General features: G+C 43.6%; 2 protein-coding genes across 7 annotated transcripts in view; both read right to left on the reverse strand.

Annotated features, from left to right (window-relative positions):
• Nucleotides 1-13,769: 13,769 nt before the first annotated feature.
• Nucleotides 13,770-21,025, reverse strand: Fignl1 (fidgetin like 1). Of its 3 annotated transcripts, XM_075944352.1 has the most exons (4): nt 20,666-20,861; nt 19,378-19,535; nt 18,035-18,151; nt 13,770-16,570 (listed from the first exon to the last, which is right to left on the reverse strand). In XM_075944352.1, the coding sequence occupies exon 4, from the start codon at nt 16,558-16,560 to the stop codon at nt 14,539-14,541; it is 2,022 nt and encodes a 673-aa protein (XP_075800467.1). In that variant the 5' UTR covers nt 16,561-16,570; nt 18,035-18,151; nt 19,378-19,535; nt 20,666-20,861; the 3' UTR covers nt 13,770-14,538. The 3 variants fall into 3 exon arrangements, with proteins under 3 accessions (XP_075800467.1, XP_075800466.1, XP_075800465.1); XM_075944351.1 differs by lacking the exons at nt 18,035-18,151; nt 20,666-20,861 and adding an exon at nt 20,969-21,025; XM_075944350.1 differs by lacking the exon at nt 18,035-18,151.
• A 4,867-nt stretch (nt 21,026-25,892) lies between these two features.
• The window catches only part of Ddc (dopa decarboxylase), an 88,013-nt gene continuing 86,120 nt past the window's right edge, over nt 25,893-27,785 (reverse strand). For all 4 annotated transcript variants that reach the window (XM_075944356.1, XM_075944354.1, XM_075944355.1 and 1 more), the window contains 2 exons: nt 27,175-27,392; nt 25,893-26,304 (listed from right to left, as the gene is read on the reverse strand). In XM_075944356.1, coding sequence (XP_075800471.1) covers nt 27,192-27,392 — 201 coding nt within the window. In that variant the 3' untranslated portion in view covers nt 25,893-26,304; nt 27,175-27,191. The remainder of the gene's footprint in view (nt 26,305-27,174; nt 27,393-27,785) is intronic.

Genomic DNA, 27,785 nt, shown 5'->3' on the forward strand with positions numbered 1-27,785 from the left:
TTTTCTTTTTTTTTTTTAATTTTATTTTTTTAAAGGAAAACAAACTATCTTTCTTCATTTTACATACCAATCCCAGTTCCCACTCCCTTCTCTCCTCCCATCCCCTCCACCTTTCCTCTCACTCCACTCCCATCCACCCTTCAGAGAGGGTAAGGCACATTGCTTTGGGGAAGTCCAAGGCCCTCCCTACTATATCTAGACTGAGTAAGGTATCTATCTAAAGAGAATGGGTTCCCAAAAAGCCAGTGCAAGCAGTAGGGATAAATCCTGGTGCCACTGCCAGGGGCCCCTCAGTCTGCCCCAGACATACAACTGTCACCCACATTCAGAGGGTCTAGTTTGGTCCTATGCTAGTTCCTTCCCTGTCTGGCTGGAGTTGGTGAGCTCCCGTTAGCTCAGGTAAACTATTTCAGTAGGTGTCTGTGGGGCATTTTTTTTTTTTTTGGTTAATGGATTGATGTGAGAGGACCCCAATTGACCATGGATGGTACCATCCCTGGGCATGTGGTCCTGAGTTAGCGAAAAAAGCAAGCTGGATGAGCCACAAAGAGCAAGCCAGGAAGCTGTGTTCCTCCATGGCCACTGCTTGGGTCCTTGCCTGCAGATACCTGCCTTAAATTCTTGCCCTGACCTCTCTTAACAATGGCCTGTGATGAGGAAGTGTAAGTCAAATAAAGCCTTTCCTCCCTCAAGCTGCTTTTAGTCATGATGTTTGTCGTAAGCAATAGAAAGCAAACTAATATCTTTCCATGGCCTCAGAACATCCCCAAAGGGCATATGTGTACCTTGCATGTACTGGCAACTAACTGTTAGAAAGAGAATTTTTCAGCCCTCCCTCCTATGCTTAACATAACCCTGCTAACATTACCATGTGTCAGGCTGCCCACTGGGTCCTTGGGGTGACGAAAGGTGCAGCTTCCACTAGAAGGGGGAGCTCAGATGTGATCCTCTTCTCTCTAAGGAACAAGGGTAATAGCTCCCTTGTCACGAGTTATTGTCATCAATGTCACAAAAATGCTACACTTTTCTCTGTGTTTGTCCCAGACAGATGTTCATGCTGTGACTGCATCAGCGTCCACCAGGAAGTGTTCTGATCCTCCAGATGGTATGAGACAGGGTTCACCCCTGGGCAAGGCTGTGTTAGGAAGGCAGGGCTGGAGAGACGGCTTGGTAGTTAAGAACACTGACTGCTCTTCCAAAGGTCCTAAGTTCTGGGCATGTGGAATTTTCCCAGCAACCACATGGTGGTTCACAACCATCTCTAATAGAATCTGGTGCCCTCTTCTGGCATGTAGAGCACTCATACATAAAATATAAATAAATGAAGTTAAAAAAAATACAGAGAGCTGAGAAAATCATGCTTGACAGGAACAAACAGCAATCCTATCTTGACTTCATGTCGGAAGATAAGGATGCTATTCATCCAACCACTATAACACGAGGTACCAGAATGACAGGGAAGAACATTTATTTCCTTCTCCACATAGAGCTTCTTTTATAACAATGCTGTGCCTTTGACACGAACCATGTGTGCTACTTAAACTTAATTAAAATTAATTGGAAGAGAAGATCCAGCCTCTTGGCTGCAAACATTCTGGGTAATCAATAAGCTGGATTTGGCTCTGGCTATGACTGCCATCCACTCTTGAATCACACAAGCTTGCCTTGCTCCTTGGGGTTCCCCAGTGTCTAGCATGGTGCACAGCACAGGAGGTACCTGTACCTGTAGAGCCTGAGTTTCCTCCTGAAGTAAACCATGCCCTCTCAGTGATTCCCCGCAGGCCATTCCTGAGCTACTGTGTGCAACTTTCACTTCTGTTTGTGAACGGACTCTTCCCTCTGCCTGGGAAGAAAATGGCATTTGCTTAAGGTCCTGTGTTTTGCCAGCGTGTTCACACTGATCTGATTCAAAGTGCTGATGATGGAGGCGACCCGGGGATAGCCCAGAGTGCTGTATCTCCCTTTAAGTCTGAGCCCTAGTGGGTTCCAGTGACCTCCAGTCCCTCCCACAAGCTAGCAACCTGCAAAACAGAAACTCTCTTGGGCAGCGGGCGGAGGGTGGGATCTCCAGAAATAGGGAAGAACAGGCGACGCCCTCCTGGCCAGTTCTTGCAGGATCATCCTCCTCCCAGGAGAGAAAGAGGAAAGGAAGGCAAATCACTTTCCACTTGCTTCTGCTTCTCCTAAATAAACTGCTTGCCTAATTTCCTCTGCAGCTAGAGAAATGATCCTTGTGCAAGCCGCTGTTTCCACACATTCAAACCCTGTGGACCCCACTGGCCTCCCAGAGGCATTTGCATTTCCAGTCTCCCTGGGTCCCTCCTTCCCAGAAGCTTTAGCTGTCGCAGGAGCTTTGTTGGAAGACAAAAATCAAGAGCAAGTCACACTGACTGCAATCAGCAGATCCTTCCACAGAGAATTCTGGCTCCACTGGGCTGTAGAGGAGGGCAGAAAGAGCTTCTAGAAGGTTCCATCTTGAGGCTCAAGCCCCCCTAGTATGGCCATGAATGCATCCCCGAATGGTGCCGGTTTCTTGGAGGTCCTGCAGAAAAAGGATTTAAGAAAGTCAAATAAATCTAGTTACTCAGACCACATCAGTAAAGCCTGCTTTCTAACCCAAGTCTGTACCTGGAGAGCCTGTGGGTTGCAGAGAGTGCCCACTTAGCTAATAAAGCATCGCTTCTTTCATGGTAAAAACACATCAAATACACTCAGGCTACCGAGTGGAGGTGAGAAGGAAGTGTTCGTGAAATACCTGGCAGGGGAAATGCAGTCTTGAGTGAGGTTTATCTGTGTGCTGAGGGCTGTGCTGTCAGAGAAGCCTTGAACGTGTGTTTGCTGAATTAGCAGGCCACTCCCTCCTTCCCATATCACCACAATCCTATCTCCTTGACCTGAAAGAGAACAATTCACTCAGACCGGATTCAAAGCACTTTTCGGCGTTTATAGAAACAACATCCAGGGAAAAGCACAGAGCTGAAAAGCTCACATGGAATAAACACAAGGTGCATGCTGTTAGGGAGGAGTTGATCTGGGTTTTGACCAAGTTCTCCTCTGCATCATCACCATTGAAGCAATCCTCCTGCTTCAGTCTACCAAGCAACTGCAATTACAGACACTTACAATTTCACCAGAATGAAGGACAAATGTAAAAGCTAGATGGAAATCTGTGATCTTATGATCCAAGTAGAAAATACAATTAGGCCCTGTGTGGTGGTGAACACCTTTAATCCCGATACCTGGAAGGTAGAGGCAGGAGGATCTCTATGAGTTCTTGGCCAGCCTGGTGTATATAACAAGTTCCAGGCCAGCTAGGGTTCCATAGCGAGACCTTGTTTTTCAAAAAGAAAAAATATAATATAATCAGAGGGAGTAATAGGCCAAAGGTAACAGAACAGAACAGGAGCTACTCCAGGTTCAAGTTTTAAGTGGGGATGGGGATGGGGTGATGAGAATAGAGGAGACGGGAGAAGGATGCCTGAAGAAGCCTTATGAAAGTCCACAAGTTTGTAAGCTAACTAAAGAATAAAATAAAATACTTTGCTAAAAAAATCTTTCTATGATAAAAACATATTAAAGGAATTTGTGACCAGCAAGCCAGCTCTACACAGGATATCAGAAAGAATACTTAGGTTCAATAAACCCACCTCACCATCAAGTAAAAACAGTACCAAGCTGGGTGTGGTAGTGCATGCCTTTAATGCCAGCACTCAGGAAGCAGAGGCTGGTGGAGTTCTGAGTTCAAGGCCAGCCTGTTGTTTGAAGAGGTTCCAGGGTAGTCAGGGCTACTCAGAGAAACCCTGTTTTAGGGGACAGGGAAAAGCAGTACCTTAGGGAAAAGGAATGGCAAAAGGAATTCCAAGCAAATGGAACGAAGAAACATACAGGTGCAGCTATTATAATGTTTGACCAGCTATTATAATGTTTGACGGAATGCCTTCAAAGCAAATCTAGTCAGGTAAGGAGGGCCACTCCACACTCACTAAGGGAAAGACCAGCCAAGAGGATACCATGATTCTGAGCCCATAGACTTGTGCTGCTCCCAACTTTGGTTTCTTTTAGCAGTGAGTAGTGGTTAACACCGACTCTCATGACGTGTCAGAGTACCTCAGGTAAGTAATTGTTAGGTTCAGCCTCCTCCATCCAGGGCTCAGGGACCATCACAGAAGAGTGGGCAGCAAGAATGTTAGAGCTGATGGGTGTAGAGAGCTGGGAAATATTGGCTCCTGGACACGCCAGGGCTGCCAAACACATCAACTAAAGCAGCTGGGGTTACCTGTGCAAGACCTACCCAAGATCGCAAAAATTCCAGCAAGGAAGAGACCCCCGAGGTCCCAGCTTAGCGGGGGAGCTATTAGCAGCTGCTGGCTGTCGGAGGTAACAGCACGCTACAGAACGACCCCACCCACTTGCATGTGGACAGCAGAGTGGACTCAGGAGCTCTCAAAATAAAACAAGAACAAAAAAGAGTCCGTGAAGTTGAGAGGGTGCTGGAGTGAAGACCACTAGGGAGAGCTGGAGGGAAGTAACAATGGATGGATATGGTCAAAATGCATTGTTTAAATGTATAAAGATACAATTATTTTTAAAGTTTTATGAGCATTTTAAAGCATCTAAATTCACTGCTAAGATATGAAGAAACTCCCTAACCTGAGTTTTTTTTTTTAGCAAATCAATGAACTGAAATTTTCCAACGTCCGAGTTGGAATTCCTTGCAAGGGTACCAAAACTCAAACTTTTTTCCAGGGAAGGATGTATAGACCTTCCGGAGCCTTGGCCGAGCCCTGGCGAAAATCTGAGAGGCGCTCGCCCCCTAGTGGCAACGGCAGGCAAGACCAGGAAGTCGATTTCACTGACCGTCCCAGTTTCCAGAGATCTTAAAGGTAGGGAGAGCACAGCGTCCACCACCAGGGGGCCGACACAGGGTTACCACCCGAAGTAAATGTGTTTTATCTGCGTCCTTTACTTGTGGGTTGATTTTGAAACGACCTTTAGAACTCAACAGTCGTGTCTTCTGAAACCAATTCTGTATAAACTCTGATAATGCTAAGCCCACAAGGGCTATGGGCATCCTCACTCTGAAGCCCAGAGGCCTCTTGTTCCCCCAACTCTCACCTATGGACAACACTGACCTCTGCTGGTCAGAGTAGGTGGAGTCGGCCTTCCGCAAGAACTTAGCTCACAGCTGGCTGCTTGCCACAATGCAGTCACTGGCAAGCTCCCCTGGCCAGTGACACAGACGAAGCCATGAGGAAGAATGACAGGAAATGAAAAGATGTTAACAGATCTGAGCTCAAATTCCAAGCGAGCAAATCTTAGCTTAGGTGAGCCGTTAGAGGGTTTCACTGCTCCTCTGACTCCAGGGTGGCCTTAGGGATGCTGAGAGGCAGTGGTGCAGGAAATCACAGCCAGGTGCCCAGAAGTCCTTCTGAAGAGTCGCTCCCTTCCAGAAGTCATTCAAATCCCTTTCGTTCTTAGCACTGCTCAGTCTGTCATATAGTCATCAAAATGAACTTCACAGTGAAGAGACCCAGAAAGTTAGGAGGAATACAAACACCCACTTGGAGTATTGGGTACCAACACTATCTTCTGGAAGCATTTTCTTGTCATGTTACCCCATTTACTCAGGATGGCTCTTGTGCATTTTTGAATAGGCACCTGAATTTACACTAGTCATTCTGTTCTGTTTTTACCAGTTATGTTTGTAAGCCGGAAAATCCCAATATCCATCAATGTGGATAGATTTATTTAAAAAGAAAAAGAAACAACCAAAAAAAGCTGTGATCTATCCACATTGTGGATACTATTCATCAAGAAAAATGAACTACTCTACATGCACCAACGTAGTAATTACATTCCCTTGATATGTCAAATAAGAGAGTACAGTGTCTGATTCTATTTATGAGAATTTTTGTAAGAGGAGAAGCCACTTGTTTGTCCCAGCCACTCAGAACTGAAATAACCACACAGAAATTGTATTAATTAAATCACTGCTTGGCCCATTAGCTCTAACTTCTTATTGGCTCTTACATCTTAATTTAACCCATTTCTATTGATCTGTGTATCATCAAAAGGTCGTGGCCTACCAGCAAAGTTCCAGCATGTCTATCTCTGGCAGTGGATCCGTGGCGTCTCTCTGACTCCGCCCTACTTCCATCCAGCATTCAGTTCCATCTTCCCTGCCTACCCTATCAACAGGCCAAGGCAGTTTCTTTATTCATTAACCAAGAAAAGCAACATGGAGACAGAAGGACCTCCCATACCAAATTTTAGCAAATGCAAGCTAATATTTGGGGATTTATTTTGGCTTGAGTTTTTGTCTGACCCTGTGTAGCCCAGGCTGGTCTCGAACTCACAGAGATCCACCTTCCTCTGCCTTCCGGGTGCTGGGATTAAAGGCGTGCATCACCACTGTCTAGTGCAAACTAGCAATTTTTTTTTTTTTGTTTTTCGAGACAGGGTTTCTCTGTGGCTTTGGAGCCTGTCCTGGAACTAGCTCTGTAGACCAGGCTGGTCTCGAATTCACAGAGATCCGCCTGCCTCTGCCTCCCGAGTGCTGGGATTAAAGGCGTGCACCACCATCGCCCGGCTCAAACTAGTATTTATTATGTTAAAGAGCAGTTCAGTAGCTGCCCGGTGTTGCTCGGAGATTGGGAGCAGTGAGTAGAATTACAAAAGAACACACAGGTGCTTCTCGGAGTGGTGATGTAAAGATAAGCTTGACTGGATGAGGAACATGTCTTGGTGCATCTGTGAGGGCATGCCAGGGGTATACACAGGCTTGACTGGATGAGGAACATGTCTTGGTGCATCTGTGAGGGCATGCCAGGGGTATACAAAGGCTTGGCAGGATGAGGAACACCTCTCGGTGCATCTGTGAGGGCATGCCAGGGGTATACACAGGCTTGACTGGATGAGGAGCACCTCTCAGTGCATCTGTGAGGGCATGCCAGGGGTATACAAAGGCTTGGCTGGATGAGGAGCACCTCTCAGTGCATCTGTGAGGGCATGCCGGGGTATACAAAGGCTTGGCTGGATGAGGAACACCTCTCGGTGCATCTGTGAGGGCATGCCAGGGGTATACAAAGGCTTGGCAGGATGAGGAGCACCTCTCGGTGCATCTGTGAGGGCATGCCAGGGGTATACAAAGGCTTGGCAGGATGAGGAGCACCTCTCGGTGCATCTGTGAGGGCATGCCAGGGGTATACAAAGGCTTGGCAGGATGAGGAGCACCTCTCAGTGCATCTGTGAGGGCATGCCAGGGGTATACAAAGGCTTGGCTGGATGAGGAGTACCTCTCTCTCAGTGCATCTGTGAGGGCATACCAGGGGTATACAAAGGCTTGGCTGGATGAGGAGCACCTCTCAGTGCATCTGTGAGGGCATGCCAGGGGTAGACACAAAGAGGTCAATCTTCCCTGAGTGGTGCATGGAGGGGCTGGGCCAGAATGAAATGAAGGAGAGGATTAAGTCCATTGCTTTTCAAGCATTCTCTCTCTCTCTCTCTCTCTCTCTCTCTCTCCTTGCTCGCCTCCATGAAACGACCTACTCTTTCCCACCACGTCCTCACTGCCATGACAGACTGAGACTTCTGAAACTATTTATCAAAATAAATCTTTCCTGCTCAGGTATCTGGTCACAGTGACACAAAGTCTCACTATTATGTGTGTAAATGAGCATTCCAAAAAACAAAAACAAACCTGTCTGCAAAGCCTAATTGATTGGTTGAAACATAAATGGTGGTGGGGGGGGGGGGGGCTGGCTCAGTGGTTAAGAGCAGTGGCTGCTCTTCCAGAGGTCCTGAGTTCAATTTCCAGTAACCATATGGTGGTTCACAAACACCCATAATGAGATCTGGTGCCCTCTTCTGGCCTGCAGGCAGACATACAAGCAGAACACTGTATGCATAATAAATGATTTTTTTACAAAAAGCATAAATGGTATAATGGTGTGAAGAAGCCGGACTGTTGCTGTTTGAAGAGGCTAGGGACAATTTTTTCTAGGTGATCTCTGGCCTACTAAATAGCTATTCCCTGCTCCCGTCTGTGTTGGGCCTAACATCCTGACAAGACTTTTTAAAAAATTAGAATGTATTAACAAAACCATAGTTTTTCAGTGTTCAAAGGGTTAAGAATATTGTCAGTTAGCATCCACTTCATGGCCTATGGCAGAGTTCTGCCCACCTTGCTATAAGCCCCTACTTGCTATAAGCTGTACCCATTAATGTATTAAAAAGTGTCTTCACAAGATCTCCTGAGTAAGTTGGGAGTGGTGTGGGGTCATGGGAGAGGACAGAAGTGGAGAGGGGAGGAAGGGAGGGGAGTGGAGAAAAAAATGTATAGTTCAATAAAAAACAATTTTAAAAACAAAGCAAAACAAACAGAAAAAGAAAAAAATGTCTTGATGTGTGGCTTTCTTTGTTCTAATATTTAAAAAGTTTATGAGATTACTACCTCCTTAGAACATGGTGTTTGGGGATCTAACTCTATGTTCCCAGGCCATGGTCACTCATGTTTGCCTCCAGAACAAACCGTATCTTTTATTCATTTGAGGTAAAACTATTTCTTTCCTCAACTACATACATCTATTAAAGTAATTAAATTGTACACTCTGTGTATGTGCAGTTATTGTACTTCTATTTTACCTTAAGAAAGCTGTTTTAAATTCTAAGAAGGCTGGGATTAAATTATTTTGAAACTCCCAAATATTTTTAGGAGTTTTACTCCGAATGCTACCGGATTTCTAGGCAGCCATGGTGATTCTCGATACCTTTGTACCATGATCTGAAGAACTCGTAATGGACTTCAGTGGCCGTGTGGTGCATTAGGAAGTACACCCACTAAAAGGTGATGAGGCCATGTGTGTTCCGTGCTCACAAACTCTCAAGAGTTCATTCCATTGCCCAGGAGCAGGACACGGATGTCCCAGCCCTGTGGTCCTCATGCCGTCATCCACTCCCCAGGGGTGTCCAGCCCTGTCCGGCCTTCTACCGTGCTGCCGAGCCCCTAGAAAGCTCTCGCCAGAGGTGACACTTTCATCTTGGATTTCCCCTTCAAAAATAAGAGAAATAAATCTTCCATATGAATTACTGTAGGTGTATTCTATTACTGCACAAGGAAACTAAGAAACCACGATGTCCTGGGAGCTATTCAGAGGCTAACAGTGCACAGCTATGAAGCCTCCCCAGTTCCTTTTCTCCTTACCCTATCTCCCCTTTTCCTCTCTCCAGCCCAGAGAGGCCCAGGCCTACTCCTCCATATTCCCCTCCGGCATGCCCCCTTCCCAGTCTTTAATATTTTTCTCTCTTTATCAGCATAGGGAACCTGTTTCAAATACCGTCCCAAGAAAGAGAAACTACAAAAGAAAGCTGGCTGGGCGAGGAAATAAACAACTCACTCTTCCATCTGTATAAATATTGGGCCAGAAGACTGGCTCAGCAGGTAAAGGCATTTGCCACCAAGTGTGATCCATCCCGAGGACCCACAAAGTTGACAAACTGATTCTTACAAGTCGTCCTTTCATCACCACACACGTCATGGCACATGTACGCCCACGCGAACACGCACATACAATGAAATAAGTACAATAATAAAAAGTTTTTTTTAAAAAAGGAAGTATTACAAATTTTAAACTTCAATATCAAGACTAAAACGCTAGATCAAATGGTGAAAGTGAGACAAGTACACATCACACACATATCCAAACAGATGCAGATATATGCCCACACACATGTATATACACACAGGCATACACACACAATGAATACATGGCACATATATACACAAGTATATACCCACACATATATACACGCATGCGTACATACACACGCACACATATACACGCGTACACATTCATACTCATACATATGTATACATACATACACACACACACACACACACACACACACACACACACACACACACAGAGAGGTGTCTAAGCTCCTTAGCAAATATTTCCAGTTCCAAGAGTTCTTGAATTTAAAATTGAGCATACAGAACACTTACAGAGGCATTCATTTCTTTGGGGGGGTCTTCAAATCAGAGGCCTGTATATGTTTAACACTTGAATTTCTAGCCCTACTTGTACATTAGGATCCACAGTAAACATCTATAAATACTATAGCTTGGCCTGAGGGTGTAGCTCTGTGGAGTAGCACTAGCCAGCAAGTCAGGTCCCACATTCTATCCCCAACACCCAAACCCTAATGCTAAGAATCCATGCGAAGGCAGTTAAAGTTCAGGTTTATCAATGATTACATTTCTTTTTGCTATTTGGAAGCTGATAACCAATTCTAGAGGGCCTCATTTATCTTAAACTGATATCATTGACTCATTTTCTGGAAAACACGTTTGGTTTTTTTTTTCTTTTTTACTTATCTATTTAATAAAATGTTACAGGATTGATTTATACTTTAATTTTTCAAAATTTATGTGGATGTATCTGTAAGAATTTATGCCACACAACTGCAAGAACCCAGAGACCACCCAATATGGGTGCTAGGAACCAAACTCTAATCCTCCCAGAGTAGCAAGCATACTTACCACTGAGCCAGCACTCCACCCCCTTGTTGGCTTTGTCAAGTGGAGTGTTTTCTCTATAGCCTCATAAACTGCACACATTACAGGACAGCATTACATAAAGGAAGCCTATCAGACACCCCTAAACTTGCGGAGGAGTTTCAGCAGGTCCTTGAGCAATATATTTTAAATCTACCTCTTTTTAATCTCTCTGCGCTGTAGAGGTTGCAATAAGTACACATATGTCTTAATATTACTGCTCAATAAACTACAGATCATCAAGTTGGCAAGTACCATGGCCTTGTAAGGGAATCTGGGTTGGGCTCATCACCATTGCTCTTTTGACTGGGCAACAATGTCAGTTTAGTCTAATGTATTTTTTAAATGAAATTACTGACTCTACTATGAAGGGATTCATTCATTCAAAAGAGAACTGTGAACTCCATCCAGTGGTGAGCACTGATCGCCTAGGCAACGCCGGACAAGAATGGTGCAGAGGAGATTGTGGTGCAACTGAAGGAGTACAACAGAGCCTTTGAAATCAATTATACACTAGGATCAAGCTTTTCCAAGGTCCTAGCTTGGCTAGGAAAACAGTTTTTCATTTCTTTGTATACAGCGCTGGGGTAGACAGTGTGCATTTTTTCCACTCTAATTTGGGCAAGTTGAGAGGAATAAATAATGAAACACTGGCATACTTATTTTGCATCAACTAAACTTGTCCATTAAAATAGATTTATCTGCATCATTTCCCTTAAATTGTAATAATGCCCTCGTTTTTACAGCAATTTTTGATATTCCTTTGTAAAATGGGTTTCTGAACATTCAATTTCTTAAAATGCAGATGAAATCCATCTTTGCCTCACATTTACTTTTTAAAGCCGGTTTGATTGTTTTGCTCAGTTTGGAGCTGGATGAATGACTCTCAGCTATGGATTCTGATTCTTAGGTTTACTTTAAAATACAATATTATATATGTGCAAAACATAGAGACTTTAAACCTGCTTTTTAAAAAGATTCATCTTCAGTTCAGTCAACCTTTTTCCAGCCCTATTTTCTATAGGTAATGTGAAATGTTCCTCACTTCAACCCCCACTTCTCCCTTAGGTATCAACATGCAATGCTCTAATTTTAAAAATTATTCATGCCCAATAGTTTAAAAATAACCTTGTGTGATTTCCTTTTTAAATGGAGCACATTACCATTGTGAACAATAACTGCACTGTGTGTGTAAACTCCAATACTGCTCCCCTAGAGCTGGGATTCGAGGTCTGCACCACCACTGTTGCTGCCGCATGATCTTAGGTTAGGGTAAGATGCACCCAGGCTGCAGTAGTGTTCAGTGATGGCTGAGTTCTAAATGCCAGTGCCCAACTCCGTAGAAACAGCACGATGACTGGCGTGAGGCTGCTCAGAAGTCAGCCTGCTTCCATAAAGCTCAGTTCTACAGAGCAAAATCCAAACTTGCACTTCAAAGGTCTACTAATAATTTCCTGGTTAAAAGTAACAGGGTACAGTGACACAGATTCCCCAAGCTCATTTTCTTAGCTGGACAAACAACTGGATAAACAAATGTCTGGTAGAGACAGGAGACTGAACACTGGAGAAGGCCAAAGTTTTGCTGTAAGACTGCAAGTTCAAGTTCAGTAAACTGATTTGGGGTTGAATGCTTTTTGTTTTTGTTTGTTTAGTTTTGGTTTGGGGTTTTTTGTTTATTCGTTTATTTCTTTTTTAATTTTTCGAGACATCGTTTTTCTGTAGCTTTGGAGCCTGTCCTGGAACTAGCTCTTTTAGACCAGGCTGGTCTCGAACTCACAAAGATCTGACTGCCTCTGCCTCCCAGGTGCTGGGATTAAAGGCATGCGCCACCACCGCCTGGCTTCATTTTATTTCTTTGATATCTGCCTGCCTGCTGCCTCTGGGATTACAACCATGTACCACCATGCCCAGCTTTGTTGGATGTTTTATAGAACCCTTGGATCCTTCCCTTTCCCCTCCTGGTCCTGTTTTGATCCCCACTACCAACCCATCTTCCCACCACTTTTTTCTTGCAATGTCCTCTGGGAACAAGCAATGACCACCTCACTTTCTTTGTTTACCTATGTCTAACTCTTCCTCAGAAAGTCTGCCATGATATAAATGGACCAAAAGGAAACCGCTTTGCTTCATTATAAATACCACTGGTTGGGGGGAGGGGGGTGTTTTGCTTTCATGTATGTCTGTGCACCACTTGCCTACCTCTCCTCTTGTATCCTCAGAGGCCAGGAATCCCGATACTGGAATTACAGATGGTTATTAGCTGTCATGTGGGTGCTGGGGATCAAACTTGAGTAAAGCCTTTAAAATGAAGTAGAGGCCTTACCTCTTAAAAGTTTCTAGAACCTTTCAAAATAGCACCACTATCTGGAAGCCAGTGACTGAACATATGAGCCTGGGAGGGACATTTCATACTCAAATCCTACAAGGATAAAGTATTGGATGTTAGGAGACATTTAAAGACGTTAGAAAATAAAAACTGCCGGGCAGTGGTGGTGCATGTCTTTAATTCCAACATTTAGGAGGCAGAGGCAGCTAGATCTGAGTTCAAGGCCAGCCAGGTATATAGAGCTAGTTCCAGGACAGCCAGGGTTACACAGTGAAACACTGTCTTGAAAAACCAAAAGAAAAGGAAAATAAAAATTGAAAACAGTAACTTAAGTTCTAATGAGACAATTACACATTTCACAGGGGAAACTAAAATCAAGTTTTTAAAGCAGCAATGTATAAATAAAAGGTAAATGAAAAGGATGATATATACTCTATCAAAGAGTACAAACTTTTAAAAAAAATTTTAGATTTTATGTATAAATAAAATTATTGAATTTCTTTGCCTGCATGTGTGCATATTCACCATGTGTGTGGATGCTGCCAGCTGAAGTCAGGAACTGGAGTTACAGATTGTTGTGAGTCACCATGAAGTACAAACTTTCTAAACTCACTCACTAAAAGTGTTTCAAATTCCATTTTAAGATGCCATGTCACAAGACAAAAATATCAACTCTTGTGTTAATTAAAGCCCATCTATAACATGGGCTCCCAAACAGAAAATTACTGTAGATATGTATGATGACATGCAAAATAATGACATACTTTTAGAAAAAAAACCTGGCTAACTGGGCATGGTGGCACAGATCTGTAATCACTGAAGTTAGAAGAATGAGACAGGGAGATTGCTTCATGCCAACATGGCTGCATACCAGTCAGAGGAGAAAAGAAAACAAAACGAAACAAGACTACAAAAGGAAATGCATAGTAAAATCACAGTACTGTATAAAACAAAATTAGTTGTCCCCCTCAAAGTAGTAATGAGCAAACTATTTTTATTCTTTTTGTTTCTGTCTTCTGAAGTTTCCACAACAAACATGTTTTACAAAACAAAATGATAACAATTTTAAAGCATCTATTAGTTTTGAAAGAGGGTGAAATAATAGGCTTTAAAATGGTATCAGATAAAATATTAAGGGAGAACATTCCAGACCCCTAGAAAAAAAAACACACTGTCTCCTGTTTAGAGCAATAAGTGATACATCGCTGATACCAGATTACATCTTGCTATTTCTAAACATGTTTTTATCAGTTAATTTTGATAGAAAAAAAACCCACAAAACAGGTTACAAACCAGCACAGGTTAATGTGGCTTAGTTTCTGGTGCCTTTGCTAAGATCTTAATTAATTGTATCTAAGCCAGACCACACTAGCAATTTATTATTACCAAACTAAAGTTCTAATGTGAACTCACTTAGAAATAAATGGTCATTCTATTTAAACAAAATGAGCTTACACACCACATAACAAATGGAAGGCAAATACAAGATACTAATATAAGATATAACAATCGGGAGTTAAACTGTTATCATTCTAACCTGAGGCATAGCATTCAGGCTATACACCACAACAATGAAGTAGCACACCCCAAGCTTCCTATGCTAAAGGTAAAAGAACTGTTACTATTAGATGCCAGCTTCTCGTTTCAATTGCAGTGTTCACTTTCCACAACCAAATGTTTCATTCCAGTTTTCATAAAGCTCTAAGTCTTTTGGAGACACACTAGGTCGCACAGTTCTAAAAGCACTTTCAAAATCAACATAAGCTATTGCTCGAACTTGATCTGGGCTTATGGTGGCAATGTCAGCAGTGCACAAACTGCGAATAGGACCAAGAGAAGCCTCTCTGCAAAGCTGCGTCATATCTGCTCCAGAAAACCCATCAGACTGCTGCACCACCAGTTCAATTTCTTCATCACTAAGGCAACATTGCTCCTTGGACATGAGATTAACTACTATCTGTTTCCTGGCTGAAGGTTCTGGGAGGGGAATATAAAGTCTTTTCGCCAATCTTCTCCGGGCAGCCTCATCAATCTCTTGGGGCCGATTTGTGGCTCCCACCACAAGAATACGGTCTTCAGAACATGTAGTTGCTCCATCTAACTGAACTAAAAATTCTGTTTTTATCCTTCTAGAAGATTCATGCTCACCATCTGCTCTTTGAGACAATAGAGAATCGATTTCATCAATAAATATCACAGCTGGCTGCTGACACCTTGCAACAGCAAACAACGCACGGACCATTTTCTCCCCCTCACCTACCCACTTAGAAGTCAAAGATGAAGCAGAGATGCTGAAGAATGTGGCTCCAGACTGACTAGCAATGCACTTGCCAATCAGAGTTTTACCAGTCCCTGGAGGGCCAAAGAGGAGAATTCCTTTAGGGGGCCCTCGTAATCCAGTAAAGATATCTGGCCTCATCATGGGCCACACAACAATTTCCTTTATTGTGGCTTTTGCAAATTCTACTCCAGCAATATCTTCCCAATGTACTGGAGGCCCATGGTCCATAATTTCATTCATAATAAGCTCAATCATCTTTGGCTCCACATTCTTCAGACGGTCATCAGTGGGGTGTACTGCCGACTCTGCCCTAGTAGGCTTGCACTTCACTCTTTCATTCTGCTCATCTCCATCTTGCTTAGGCACTGGAGGAACAAACTTTCCAAATATTCCTCTCGATTTCCCTGCTCCCAAAGACCTTTTCATACCACCATATGAAGATTTTGATATATGCTGAGATTTGTAGCACTTTTTTTTTTGATCTGCCCATAACTGTTCTTTTGCAGTTTTAAAGGAAGGCAGGCTATTGTCGTCCCTTTGGTCACCATCTTCTGTTTTACTAGAAACCTTTTTCGGTATTGGGTTAGAAAGCTTGTCAATGGTGCCAGAGTCAGATAAAACCTTCATTTTTTGTGGAGTCTCACAGCCAGAAGGAAAACAAGACAGATTGGATACAGACATATTTGGTCTTGTGTTGGTTTTAGGAGAGCTGTGATTTTCATTTCTGGTATTTCCAAATAATGGTGTAGTGTGAAATGTTGCAGTGGCTGACTCACCTAAAGGAGTTGAGGAGGTGGGACAAGCCTTAGTGGTACTAGCTGTCAAAGGCAGCCGAGCACTCTGAAACCGCGAATGTCTCAGACTGCTGCCTGGGATGGCTTGAATCCTATCTGTGTCATTGGATAGAAAGTTGCCCTCTCCAGAACCTCCACAAACACTAAATTTAGAAGGCTCAGAGACAGTGGGCTCTTTACCGATGACTACTGATGATGCATCAGCAGGTTCCAGCAGAGACTCCTTCCACTTCTTTCCAGCTTGCATCATCTCCTGTACCTTACTCATTTTAAAAATATTATTTACTGACAATCCAGACTGCCACTTGTTACTGTCAGCCTGTTTAGATCCTGCCAAAGCTAAAATGCTCTCTGCATAGTTATTCAAGCCAGTTTCAACATTGTCAGAATCAATAATTGCAGAATATTTTTCTGTATACCTTTTAAACAGTTTGGTAGCACAGACCTGAGAGATCTCAGCGTTGGCCCATGCACACTGAATGTGTAGTATCTGTGCACGGTATGCATCTGCCTTCTGTCCTGGTGTACATGTGCCAGATGTAACTACAAAGTAATTCTTCTGCCAATTGTCCAATTTCACAGACCTAGAACTGGAACTCTCCATGTCAGAAATTCTGTAACACAAGACAAAATTGAAGACAAATCAGTATCAAGAAAAAAAAAACAAGAATAAAAAACCTCTGTTAAGAAAGGTACACTAGGCCTGGCAGTGGTGGTGCACGCCTTTAATCCCAGCACTTGGAGGCAGAGGCAGGCGGATCTCTGTAGGTTAAAGACCAGCCTGGTCTACAAGAGCTAGTTCCAGGACAGGCTCCAAAGCCAGAGAAACCCTGTCTCAAAAAAAAGTATTTATTTACGTTTCATTTATAAAGATGTATTTGTAAAAGAAATATTTATTTAATCATATATTTCAAGTACTCATGACACAAAGATACACTGATAATAGTTTTCAAGATTAAGGACAACCTAACAATGACTTCTTAGATGTTAACGTGTCTTATTTATAAAATAATTTTTTCTACAAAGAAAATATTTACCAGGTGGTGGTTGCACACACCTTTAATCCCAGCACTCAAGAGGCAGACACAGGCAGATCTCTGTGAGTTCAAGGCCAGCCTGGTCTACTAAGTGAGTTCCAGGACAGGCTCCAAAGCTACAGAGAAACCCTGTCTTGAAAAAAAGGAAGAAGAAAAAGAAATAAAGAAACTACTCATGGGTTTTAGCAGAAAGGATTTAAAGGTAATGAAAGAAAGGGGTTGGGAAATGTGACTCAGGTGGTAAAGTGCTTACTAACATGCCCAAATCCTTATGATCCAGTACACATACACAGGGTATAACTGCATGCCTAGACTCCTAACATTTGGGCGGTGGATTCACCACCCTCAGTTACAAAGTTTAAAGCCAAAGTCAGACAGTGGTGATGCATGCCTTTAATCCCTATTTGTGGCAGCCTAGACAACCATCAACATATGAATGGATATGTAACTACAGAATGGAGATGTATGCAGCCATAAAAAAAAAAAAAATCCAACCTTTACAGAAAATTGGAATCAACTAAGTCATACACTACAGAAAATAAGCCAGACTCAGAAAGAAAAATACCTCATTTTTCCTCCTGCAGAATTTAGATTTAGAAATTGTGTGTGTGTGTGTATGTGGTATGCATGCATTTACATGTATGTTCGCAGAACATGGAATAGAAGATGATCATGAAAGGAGGTAATCTTTAGGGAGGTGGGAAATGGGCTAATAGAACATGTAATAGGAAAGCAGAAAGGATCTACTGAGAAGGAAGGGAACCAGGGGAAAGGGTAGAGAGCAGGAGGCAGCACTGAGGGGAATATATCAGAACAGTTTAATGATATATATATCCATGAAGATGCCCTGATGAAGCTTTAAATCTTAAGCATGCTTTCTAAGAAAAATACTAAGCAAGTCATTTACAATTTCTGGGTCTTCAGATTTTATCTGAAGGAACCATGTGAGAATCAAATCTGTTGATCGTGAAAATAATGTGGTAACTGTTATCCCTGCTGTACAAATGTAGAAACTGAGACTAAAAGAATAAAAACACTTACTAGCGAGAACTCAGCTGATTATGACCAATGTGAGAAGTCAGGTCCAAAGTTCCACATTAGATACTGTGTACTTTACCATGTACTGAATACTACTTGATGCTATCAGTGCAGATTGAGCTGCATGAAACATAAATATGAATGATGACATATTTAATATTTTTAATGATTTATCCTGCATAAAACTTGAAACATGATGCCACAAATCTTCCAAACTTTCCCATTTCTCACAGTGTTAAAATTTAATATTTATGCTGAGTAGTGGTGATACACGCTTTAATCACAGAACTAGGGAGGCAGAGGCAGAGAGATCTCAATGAGTTCGAGGCCAGCCTGGTCTACAGAGTAAGTTCCAGGACAGCCAGAGCAACAGAGAAACTGTCTTAAGAAAAAAATTAAAACTTATGAAAGATGAACTGCAAGAACAAGCCAAACAGTCTACTAGTAAAGGAGTTTTATGCCAGGTTTTCCACAAGATATTCTCATAAACCCTTCACAGTTTTATACAAGAATCTTAGGAAAATATACAATTGGGCTGAGAGATAGCTTAGTACAAGAAGGCACCTGCTTTCAAGCCTGTCAACCTAAATTCTCAAGACTTACATGGTTTCTGAAAATAGTCCCCTGACATCCACATGCACAGTTTGGCACAAATGTGCCCCCACTCACCACTAAATAATGTAAAAACTATTTTTGTAATGTAAAATCTGCCTACACACTAGCAAGAAAAAATCTTAAGAAAACCTTTTGGTTTCCTAAGATGTATTATGATAAAGTAAAAAGACCAGCTACATTTTAAATTTACTTCCAATTTATCTGGAAGTATAGCTTAATAACCAATACTTTTTATGTATGTGAGCTATATTTAATATAGCTTTGTGGGGGGTGAGACAGGGTTTCTCTGTGTAGCCCTGGTTGTCCTGGAACTCAACTCTGTAGACCAGGCTGGCCTTGAACTCAGAGACTTGCTTGTCTCTGCTCCCAAGGGCCATCACCACAACCTGGCTTAACATAGCTTTTTATGTCCCACAATGCTGTGGAAAGAATTTACCACATTATAGGTAGGCACACATAAATCTTTGTTTATAATAGGAAACTTAACATCTAGTAAAACTATAACTTAAACCTAACCTAGTATCAAAACTAGAACAGTTCTGGGGCAAGCAGCCCTGCTTTCATCTGTTATAACCCTATTTTAATCTCCATTATACAACACCAGAAATAAGAAACTTAACAGGAGGTGACCTGGAAAATATGAAAACTAAAGTCACCAATTCTCGTCACCTTCTCAAAATTATCTCTTCCACCACCATCTTTCTAATCAATATTCATCTCCCAAGTTTTACCTCTTTTCCACTTGGTCGTGTCCTGACACAGACAACCAAAAACTGTCACCACTGCTCAATGGTCTACCACTTCCAAGTTATTTCATGGGACTGGGGATTTAGCTCGGTGGTAAAGCACTTCCCTAGCAAGCGCCAGGCCCTGGGTTCGGTCCTCAGCTCTAGAAAAAAAAAAAAAAAGACAAAATACCAAGTTATTTCAACAAGTCTAGTCTTGGGACAACCTCTAAATTATGGTGAATGGGTAGGCATCAGAGTTGCATTTCAGTCTTCTTAACTTTTTAAATTTTCTAATTAAGCAAGCTAATTGTTCAAACTGGACAGTTGGCTTCTGCAAGCAAAAACTAATTTTTTTTATTGTATTTAGATATTCTTCAGTACCTAGACCATGGTACCCACTAATATATGATTAAAGACCGAGTGCCTACTATATACCAGATATCATGTTTAACCTTTACATAACTCTAATGTATTAGTGGGAAAGTAGCATAGGAATTTAGAGGACAGGATCTAAAGACAGAGCCTGGACATACATGTTTTTACTTTTTTAATTAATTGTATTTATTGGGAAGGGTCCAGGTCTAGGTCTGAGGGCAACTTGCAGGAACTAGGTTTTCTCTTTTCACATGGGTTCTCAAAGATCCTAGACCTCAGGTTCCCAAACTCAAAAGCTTTTACTGGCTAAGCCATGTCCCACTAAACCATTTCCCTGGCCCAATAAGTGGATGTATGATCTGTTCTTTCAGCAGTGACTTGGAGTCTATCTCTTAAGCTATGTAGGTTTTCATTTGAAAAAAAAAAAACAACAACAACAACGCAAAAAACAGCAGTGTGAAACATTATTTAGCTGACAAGTTTGTGAAATCACTGGAAGCATTAAAGAACTTAGAAATGTCAGATAAGAGATTGTGAATTAATATTCCTTTCCTTTGGAAGGTTTCCTCAGGTCATAGTGCATGGCCTGGAACCAGCTACCTAGTTACACCTGACAAATATCCCTGTTCCAAATGCTTGGAGTCAGAAGCGTATCTGATTTCCTGATATTAACACGGATATTAGGGAGGGGACTTCATTCTAAACACAAGACTCACAATATTTAGTATATATACCTTAGCCACAAAACCGGAAGGTTAATTTATATATTTTAAATAATTCTGTACAGGGCTGAATGATTTTAAAAAAAAAAAAACTGTAAGTTTGACTAAGTGTAATTTCCCCTTGTGATGTTACATTGGGCTTCGAGAAGTTCAGATGTCAGGGGAGTTTGGATTTTCGGATTAGGGAAAGTCACCTGTGTTAGCACTGCAGAAAGCACGCTACTCAACGTGAGGAAATTCGGGGGGCAAACCTGCTCCGGCCTTCCTCACAATCGTGGCGGGAGGCGGCTGCAGCCGACCTGACCCCAGGGCCGTCCCGCCCACCCGCACGTCCCTCAACCCGGGCCGCCTCCGGGAGCGAGAGCAGCGCCCTCGGCTTCGCAAGCGCCCCCCCCCCCAACAACCGGGGCCGACAAAACGAAACAAGACACCAAAAACACGGCCGAGCCGGCGTCCACGGCCTCGGCCCGCGGCCCTGACGGAAACCAGCCGCCTACCGAGGCCCACCAGCGCTGCCTGCTCCGCCCGCAACCACCGAAAAGCGCGCCCTTCGCACTGCGCCTGCGCCGCGAGTGACGCGCTCGGCCAGCGCCGCGCCTGCGCGTAGGAATAGGGTCCGAGGGGCGCGCGCGCGCGGCGTGAGGGCGGGGCCTGGCGGCCTGGCGGTCTCGGGCCGGACCCTGTGGCGGGAATTCGGTTTTCCCGCCCGCGGTCTGGGAGGGAGGGAGGCTGATCCCGCGCTATGGCGCTATGGCGCTAGTTTTTTCCAAGCACGCTATTGGCTTTCGCTTCACGTCAGGTTTCGGTCGTTCTTTTTGCAGTGCTAGAATCTGCGAAATAGACAGAGGCAGTGAGAGAGGAGGAGAACTAACTGTTAGGGATGGGGGAGAGCAGGACTCCCGCTGGGAGGCCCAGAGCACCCCCGAAATCGGGGTCCGCCCGCTTCTGCGTTCTCCAGCCCTATCCAGTTCATCAGCAGCTATCAAATAATAAGTCTCGAATTCAGGCAGCTTTGGTAAAGACGACAGCCAGCGTCAAACGTAATGCCAAAATTACCAAAGCAGTTGCTGGCGGGGATCCAGTATCAACTGAATAGCTTATGTGGTTACTCATCATAGGTAGCTAAACAGATAGTGACAAGCTTGGCAGTCGCTGATGGACCGTCCCCCCTCATAAACAGCTTCGGACCCCACCTCCTATCTCCCTATTACCAGCTAAAACATCTTGCAATTTGGGTGAGGTCACTAAAGGTTAGGTTCTTAATTGATTGTTTAGGGCATAAGCCACTGGGTCAGGCTCCAAGCAGTCGGGAGCTGATTGTCAGAGAGTGGGGTGGGGGAGTGGGGGTTGCTCTTTATTTTTGTCTCTTTGTCTACAACCCTCATTGCTAAGCCCGCCTGTTTTCACTGAGAAAACTTATCTTTTCTTTCCTTCATTTTATCTCCCTCTTCAGACACTGACCAAAATCCCAGCCCTGCTCGCCCTAGGGTTCTGGGCATTTTCGCTCTGAAGACCTTCCCTACCCCTACGCAGCCGTTCCCAGGCCTGCCTTGCTGAGCCTGCCGCTCTTCTGACCTTTAACTCCCAAAGCATGGCCTTCCCTTTTCCTCTTAGCCCTCTCCCTCCTCCCAGAGGCTGCCGAGACGTCTAGATTTCTTTATTATTTTCTGCTAAGCTCAAAACTGTCTTCGAGTTTCCTACGGAGTCTGTTTTTAAATTCTTATGTTTTTTAGACCAGGAACCCTGCAAAAGGCAACATGATTCCCCGATGCAGTTTGAACCCTTATGCTATGTAAAGGCTTCCATCTTCTAAAAATTGTCTTTGTTAGAATTACAACCCAGGGCAGAGTGTGAACAAGTTTAAGGCTTAAGTTATGCAAGGAGTAAATTTGCTGAGAGCACAAACTGCTTGATAGACGCTTTCTCGTGTCAGATGCTGCATGTGTATTTGTTTTGAGCAGAGAGAGAAAATGATCCCAAATAATGTGCATCCTTTTTGCCAGGGAAAATGTATTTGGGGGGCTAGCAAGATGTCTCAGGTAAAAGTGCTACTGTATAAGCCTGGTGGCCTTTGTTTGCACTCCAGAACCCGCGAAAACATGAAAGGAGAAAAACGGCTCCACACAGTTGTCCTTTGACCTCTTGGCACATGGGCCTTTTCCACCCATCATAGGCAAACACGCATTAAGAATTTTTTTTAAAAAAATATGTTTATAGGCAAGTGTGAAAAAGCAGGAAAAAAGATGGTAAATAATCAAACCTGGCTCTTTCTGAGATTCCCTGAGTGTGGTTGGATTTTAGCCAACTGCCACATCTTTCCCCTCCCGGTCTACCTTGGTGAAAGAGACCCAGGGAACATGGGGGATGTATCCAGCCATCCCGTGGATATGCAGTCTACGGCAACCTAACGTGAATGGAACACAACAGTTCCGGTGAAGTTTTAATTAGATGGCGCTCTCCCCTACGACCAGAGGCAGGATTTTAACAAGTCTGAGTTCTAATTATATTTAATTAGCCTTTATATTCATGAACAGAGCAGCCGCCACTCCACAAAATGAAATGAGAACCTGTACTGGGCAAAAGTAGAAGGGTGAGTTTTGTGAAGTAGGGAGGCAAGACTCTTGGAGAGGAGCGGACGGGTTGATAGCCGCTTACTTCGGGTCTCTTTTCTTCTGAGACTGAAACAGAAGGACTTAATCAAGGGGAGGTAGCTTGGGCTCTGGCTGCTGTGAATTTCCTGTGTTTGGGGAAAACATGTTTGAGCTGGCTATGGGGTACATTCCTGTAATCTTGCCCTGACTGTCCATTGCATGTCTGCCTTTGAGAACCATGCAAGTTTCTTTAAAATGATCGTTCCAGATATTCCCAGTTTATGCAAGCGACTTGTATAACTCTCAAGTGTTGTAGCACTTTTCCCACTCCTTATTACTAGTTTATGTATGGCACACACAGAGAGGTGCCCAGGAAACAGATTTCGATACCAAGGTAGTGAAAACTGTTAATATTTGGGAATTTATATGATTCATATAAAACCATAAAGCTATCCTTAGGCCAAAATGCTACCAGGCAAGTACCATGTTCCCTTAACTGCAAACTTTCTGGATAAAATGCTAGTAGGACCATTTTCCAGTTTTTGCCATCAGTTGGATTCCCTAGTTAAAAGCTCAATCCTGCCTTCCCTTGGGGTCTTGTCCTTTATCCCTTTCCCGTGTTTCCCTTAAGATGATGAGGTCCCACCTGTGACATCTCCCTGTCCTTCTGCCGTGGGGTTCTCTGCATGCTGACTGGTATGTGGTCAGCCTGACTCGGATCTCTGGTTCCTGGAACGCTGCTCTTTGCTGCACTCTAGACAAGAGATGTTCCCAGATAAGTCTTTTGTCTGCTGCCTGCTGTGTCCAGATAAGTCTAGGGCTTGCCCAACACCAAGAGCAAGTGCCTGAAATCAGCAAAGACCCGAGGCCCTACAGGCAGCATCTAGTACCAGTGCCACCAGAGGTCAGTGTGCTCAATATGATACTGTATTGGGCACAGATTTAAATACTTGTTGACTATGGGATAGTCTTAATCCAGGCATACTGGATTCTTGTTTGTTTGTTTGGGTTTTTTTTTTTTCAAGACAAGGTTTCTCTTTGTAGCCCTGGGTGTCTTGAACTCAGAGATCCAACTACGTCTGCTTCCCTAGTGCTGGGATTAAAGGTGTGTTGCTTTTGGTCATGATATTATGTCTGCTTCCCTAGTGCTGGGATTAAAGGTATGTTGCTTTTGGTCATGATATTACGTCTGCTTCCCTAGTGCTGGGATTAAAGGTATGTTGCTTTTGGTCATGATATTTCATCACAGCAATAGAAACTCTGATATGATAGTAAATAAACTAAAACTGAGCCCTAGTTAGACAAGATTACATCCTGAGGTCTTAGACTCTATTCCCTAAGGATTCGGACAGTTTCAGAAAGAAATACTCCAGCCTTTCAGAGAATCCCTGCCTCCCATTTGTACAACGTGTCCTCTGCCACGTGTCCCCCAACGACTTGCTCACACTAACGTCTCAAGCATCTTGCCCGAGTTAAAGACCATGCTGACTGGAGCTCTTCCTGCAGCAGAAGAGGGGGATGATGTCAATGGCGGCAGTAGCTCCTCTGGGACCCTTCCAGCCTACACAAGGGCACACTGAGAAGTGAAAAGCAATCGTTGTAAAATGTAGGCACGTCAACCTCGGCTCAGTAATTGGAGTGTTTCATACTCCTCTGATGCTTCACAGATGGTTTTGGTGGCCTCAGTATACTGTCCCTTGCCTCCACATCGGGACAAAACCAAATCTGGTTCATCTATAAACAAAGGTCCTGCCCGAATAAGATAGAGAGCATACATGATAAGCACCAAGCTTTCTGAAGGACAGATTGTACCACCCTGGTACATTTACACAAATGTTAGAGGCATCAGAAATTCAGGCTATACCTGCTGCCTTACTCTTTCCTGATGCTGTGATCAAAACTACCCTGACAAAAGCAACCTAAGGGACCACAGGTGTGACAGGCCTGGCAGTTCGAGGATGTGGTCCATTACGGAAGGAAAGCAAGGGTTACAGGAGTCAACCGTGCTGCATCCAGTCTGGAAGCAGAGACCTGTGACTGCTGTGCTCAGCAAGCCCTCTTCTCTTTCTGCAGTCTAGGTCTCAAGCCCAGGAAATGATGCCACCCACGTTGAAGGCAGGTCTCACCACCTCCAGTAACCCAATCAAAATAATTCCTCACGGGCATGGCCACAGGCAATCTAATCTAGAAATCCCCTCACACACAGAGGCTTGTCCCCTAGATGAGTCTAGGTCCTATCAAGTGAACACTCAATGTGGACCACCACACGTGCTAATAATTCAGTGACTCCTTTTGAATGTCATTGCCATTTCTAAATGCTCCAAAGGACGCTAATTAGTCTTGGGATAAAAACATATATGTTGGACCTAGAGAGGTGGCTAAGTAGCTAAGAGTGCACACTGCTCTCGTGGAAGACCCAAGTTTGATTTCTAATGCCCTCAATGAGGTGGCTCCCAACTACAGTCAGTTTAGCTCTAGAGGGTCCAGTGGCTTCTTCTGGCCTCCTTGAGCACTGGATGCGCTCACAAGCGCCACGTGCACACACCCACGAACTAAAAAATAAATCTACAAAAAAATTGTTTTCTAAAATCAGAATGATTCTATATAAAGATCAGAGATTATTCAAGTAAATGCCTAGAAGCTGAGCTCATTTCTAAGCAGAACTTGAGTGTTGTTAATAAATCTGAACAGTGACTGACATATACCAGGCTTTTGTTAAACACACGCTGGCTAAATGAACATGAACAAAGGCAGCATGTTTGAAAGGGTAAGCCAAGCTCACAAGGAAGAGTCCGATACATTGTAAAACAAGATGCTTACTCAACCCAGTTAGTATTGCACATCAATTGTTTATTAAATGTTGAGTCACACAGAACAAGCTGACTGCCATAGATATAGTCTGAAGGTAAGGCCAAAGGCTACCCTGGAAAATAAAACAAGCCTTGCCTGCCACCAATGACTTTCTGAACACAAAGACATCTTATTATCAACAAAAATCACAGCCAAACACAGAACAAAAGCTAGAGCCCCTGGCATCAGCTTTGCACACAGAAAACATTTCTCCCGGGATAAAACAGAAAATATGTCTTCATTGACAAGCCACTGAAAAGTCAATCGCAGGTTTCTGGTTAGTTTTGGAGACAGACACGAGGCCACATATATCCATGATTTCATGAAGGCAGGGTGGTGATTGTTTTTCTCTCATTCCACTTTGAAGTGTACTGCTTTTCAACTTTTGATCTCTACAGGGGGGAAAAAAATAGCACGAATTTAGCGGCTGACTTAGAAAACCAAGAGAGCAGCAGCGTAGCTCAGTGGTGGTGCACCTGCCTAGAAGGCACAAGATCCTGGTTCCATTCCCGGTACCACAAAAAAGAAAAGAAAAGAATAAAAAGAAGAGACTTGTGTACTTCTAAATTGAGTACAAAGAAGGAATATGCTATCTCTGCAGTGAAACAATACAATCAATAATTTTAACTCAAAAATTTAGGCGGAGCAGTGGTAGCACACACCTTTAATCCCAGCCCTTAGGAGGCAGAGGCAGGCGGATCTCTGTGAGTTCGAGACCAGCCTGGTCTACAGCAAGAATTACAAGACAGGCAGGACTACACAGAGAAACCCTGTCCTGAAAAACAAACAAAATGTTTATGTTGCCAATCCAAGATGTGTAATAATAGCTATCACTATAACTGTGCTGTCTGCCACGCTCTCCCCTCTGTAAGCAGCCTGGAGGCTTTGCCCTTCTTTAACATCACAATTTTGATGTTGCCTGCCCGAGTCAATCAGTCACGTGACAGTCCCATTTATTGTTATCCTGTATCAAAAGCTTATTCTGATAGCTGCTTTGGTCGAAGCTATTTGGGGGGAGTCTGAGGGGAAAGCATAGAGCATCTCTACTTCGCCGTGTGTATCGTCACAGAAGTGAATACAAATTCACTCTATGGAATCGTTACGCGTAGCATTGTTTCTGCATCTCTCGAATGAACGGTGCTACAGCTTTCTCTTCCTTGCTTTACAGTGGAGCCCAGCCCCACAGCACCGAGTGGCCAAGCTGGAACTGAGCTGGAATCCTGCGGCCAGGAGGACAGCATGTTCCTGGCATAGCTGCTTACCTGCAGCGGCTCTGCTTTCACTCCTTCTGGGCTCTCAGCACGCTGCTTGCCAGCTCTCGGATGTGTTCCCAGGCCAGCTGCACGTGGGAAGACTCCACCGTGCGAGAGCACACGGCGAAGCGTAGCACGAACTTGTCTCGGAGACGGCACGGTACCAAGTGGATTTTTTTGACGCTGTTTATTCTTTGTAAAAGAGTTTCATTCAGCTCGTTGGAGCCCTGGGGTAATTAGAAAGCAGATCCACCATATGACACAGAGTCTGGTAGATAACAAAGAAACCATCTTTACTTTTCATTTTCTATGTAAGAGGCCAGAGAGCTTGATGAGAGAACTAACACAGGCTAATGGAACTTATGGGATCGCTTCTCCCTGTGACCCCATTTCTCTAGGATCTGTGTTATCAGAAATTAACCTTCCCATCCTCCAGTTTAGTTTAAGAGAGATGAAGGTCGCTAGAGGTATTGTCAGCACAAACAGGTGAGCGTAAACAACAGAACCGAATAGAGACCTTGAACCTGGCAGCAGGTCTCAACAACGGAGACCCTGGAACACCACAGTCAAGCTGGTGTGCGAATATGCAAAGGACATCTGTAAGCACAGGAACAGGGGGT

The sequence above is a fragment of the Microtus pennsylvanicus genome, chromosome 12, assembly GCF_037038515.1.
Source record: "Microtus pennsylvanicus isolate mMicPen1 chromosome 12, mMicPen1.hap1, whole genome shotgun sequence".
Taxonomy (NCBI): Eukaryota; Metazoa; Chordata; class Mammalia; order Rodentia; family Cricetidae; genus Microtus; species Microtus pennsylvanicus.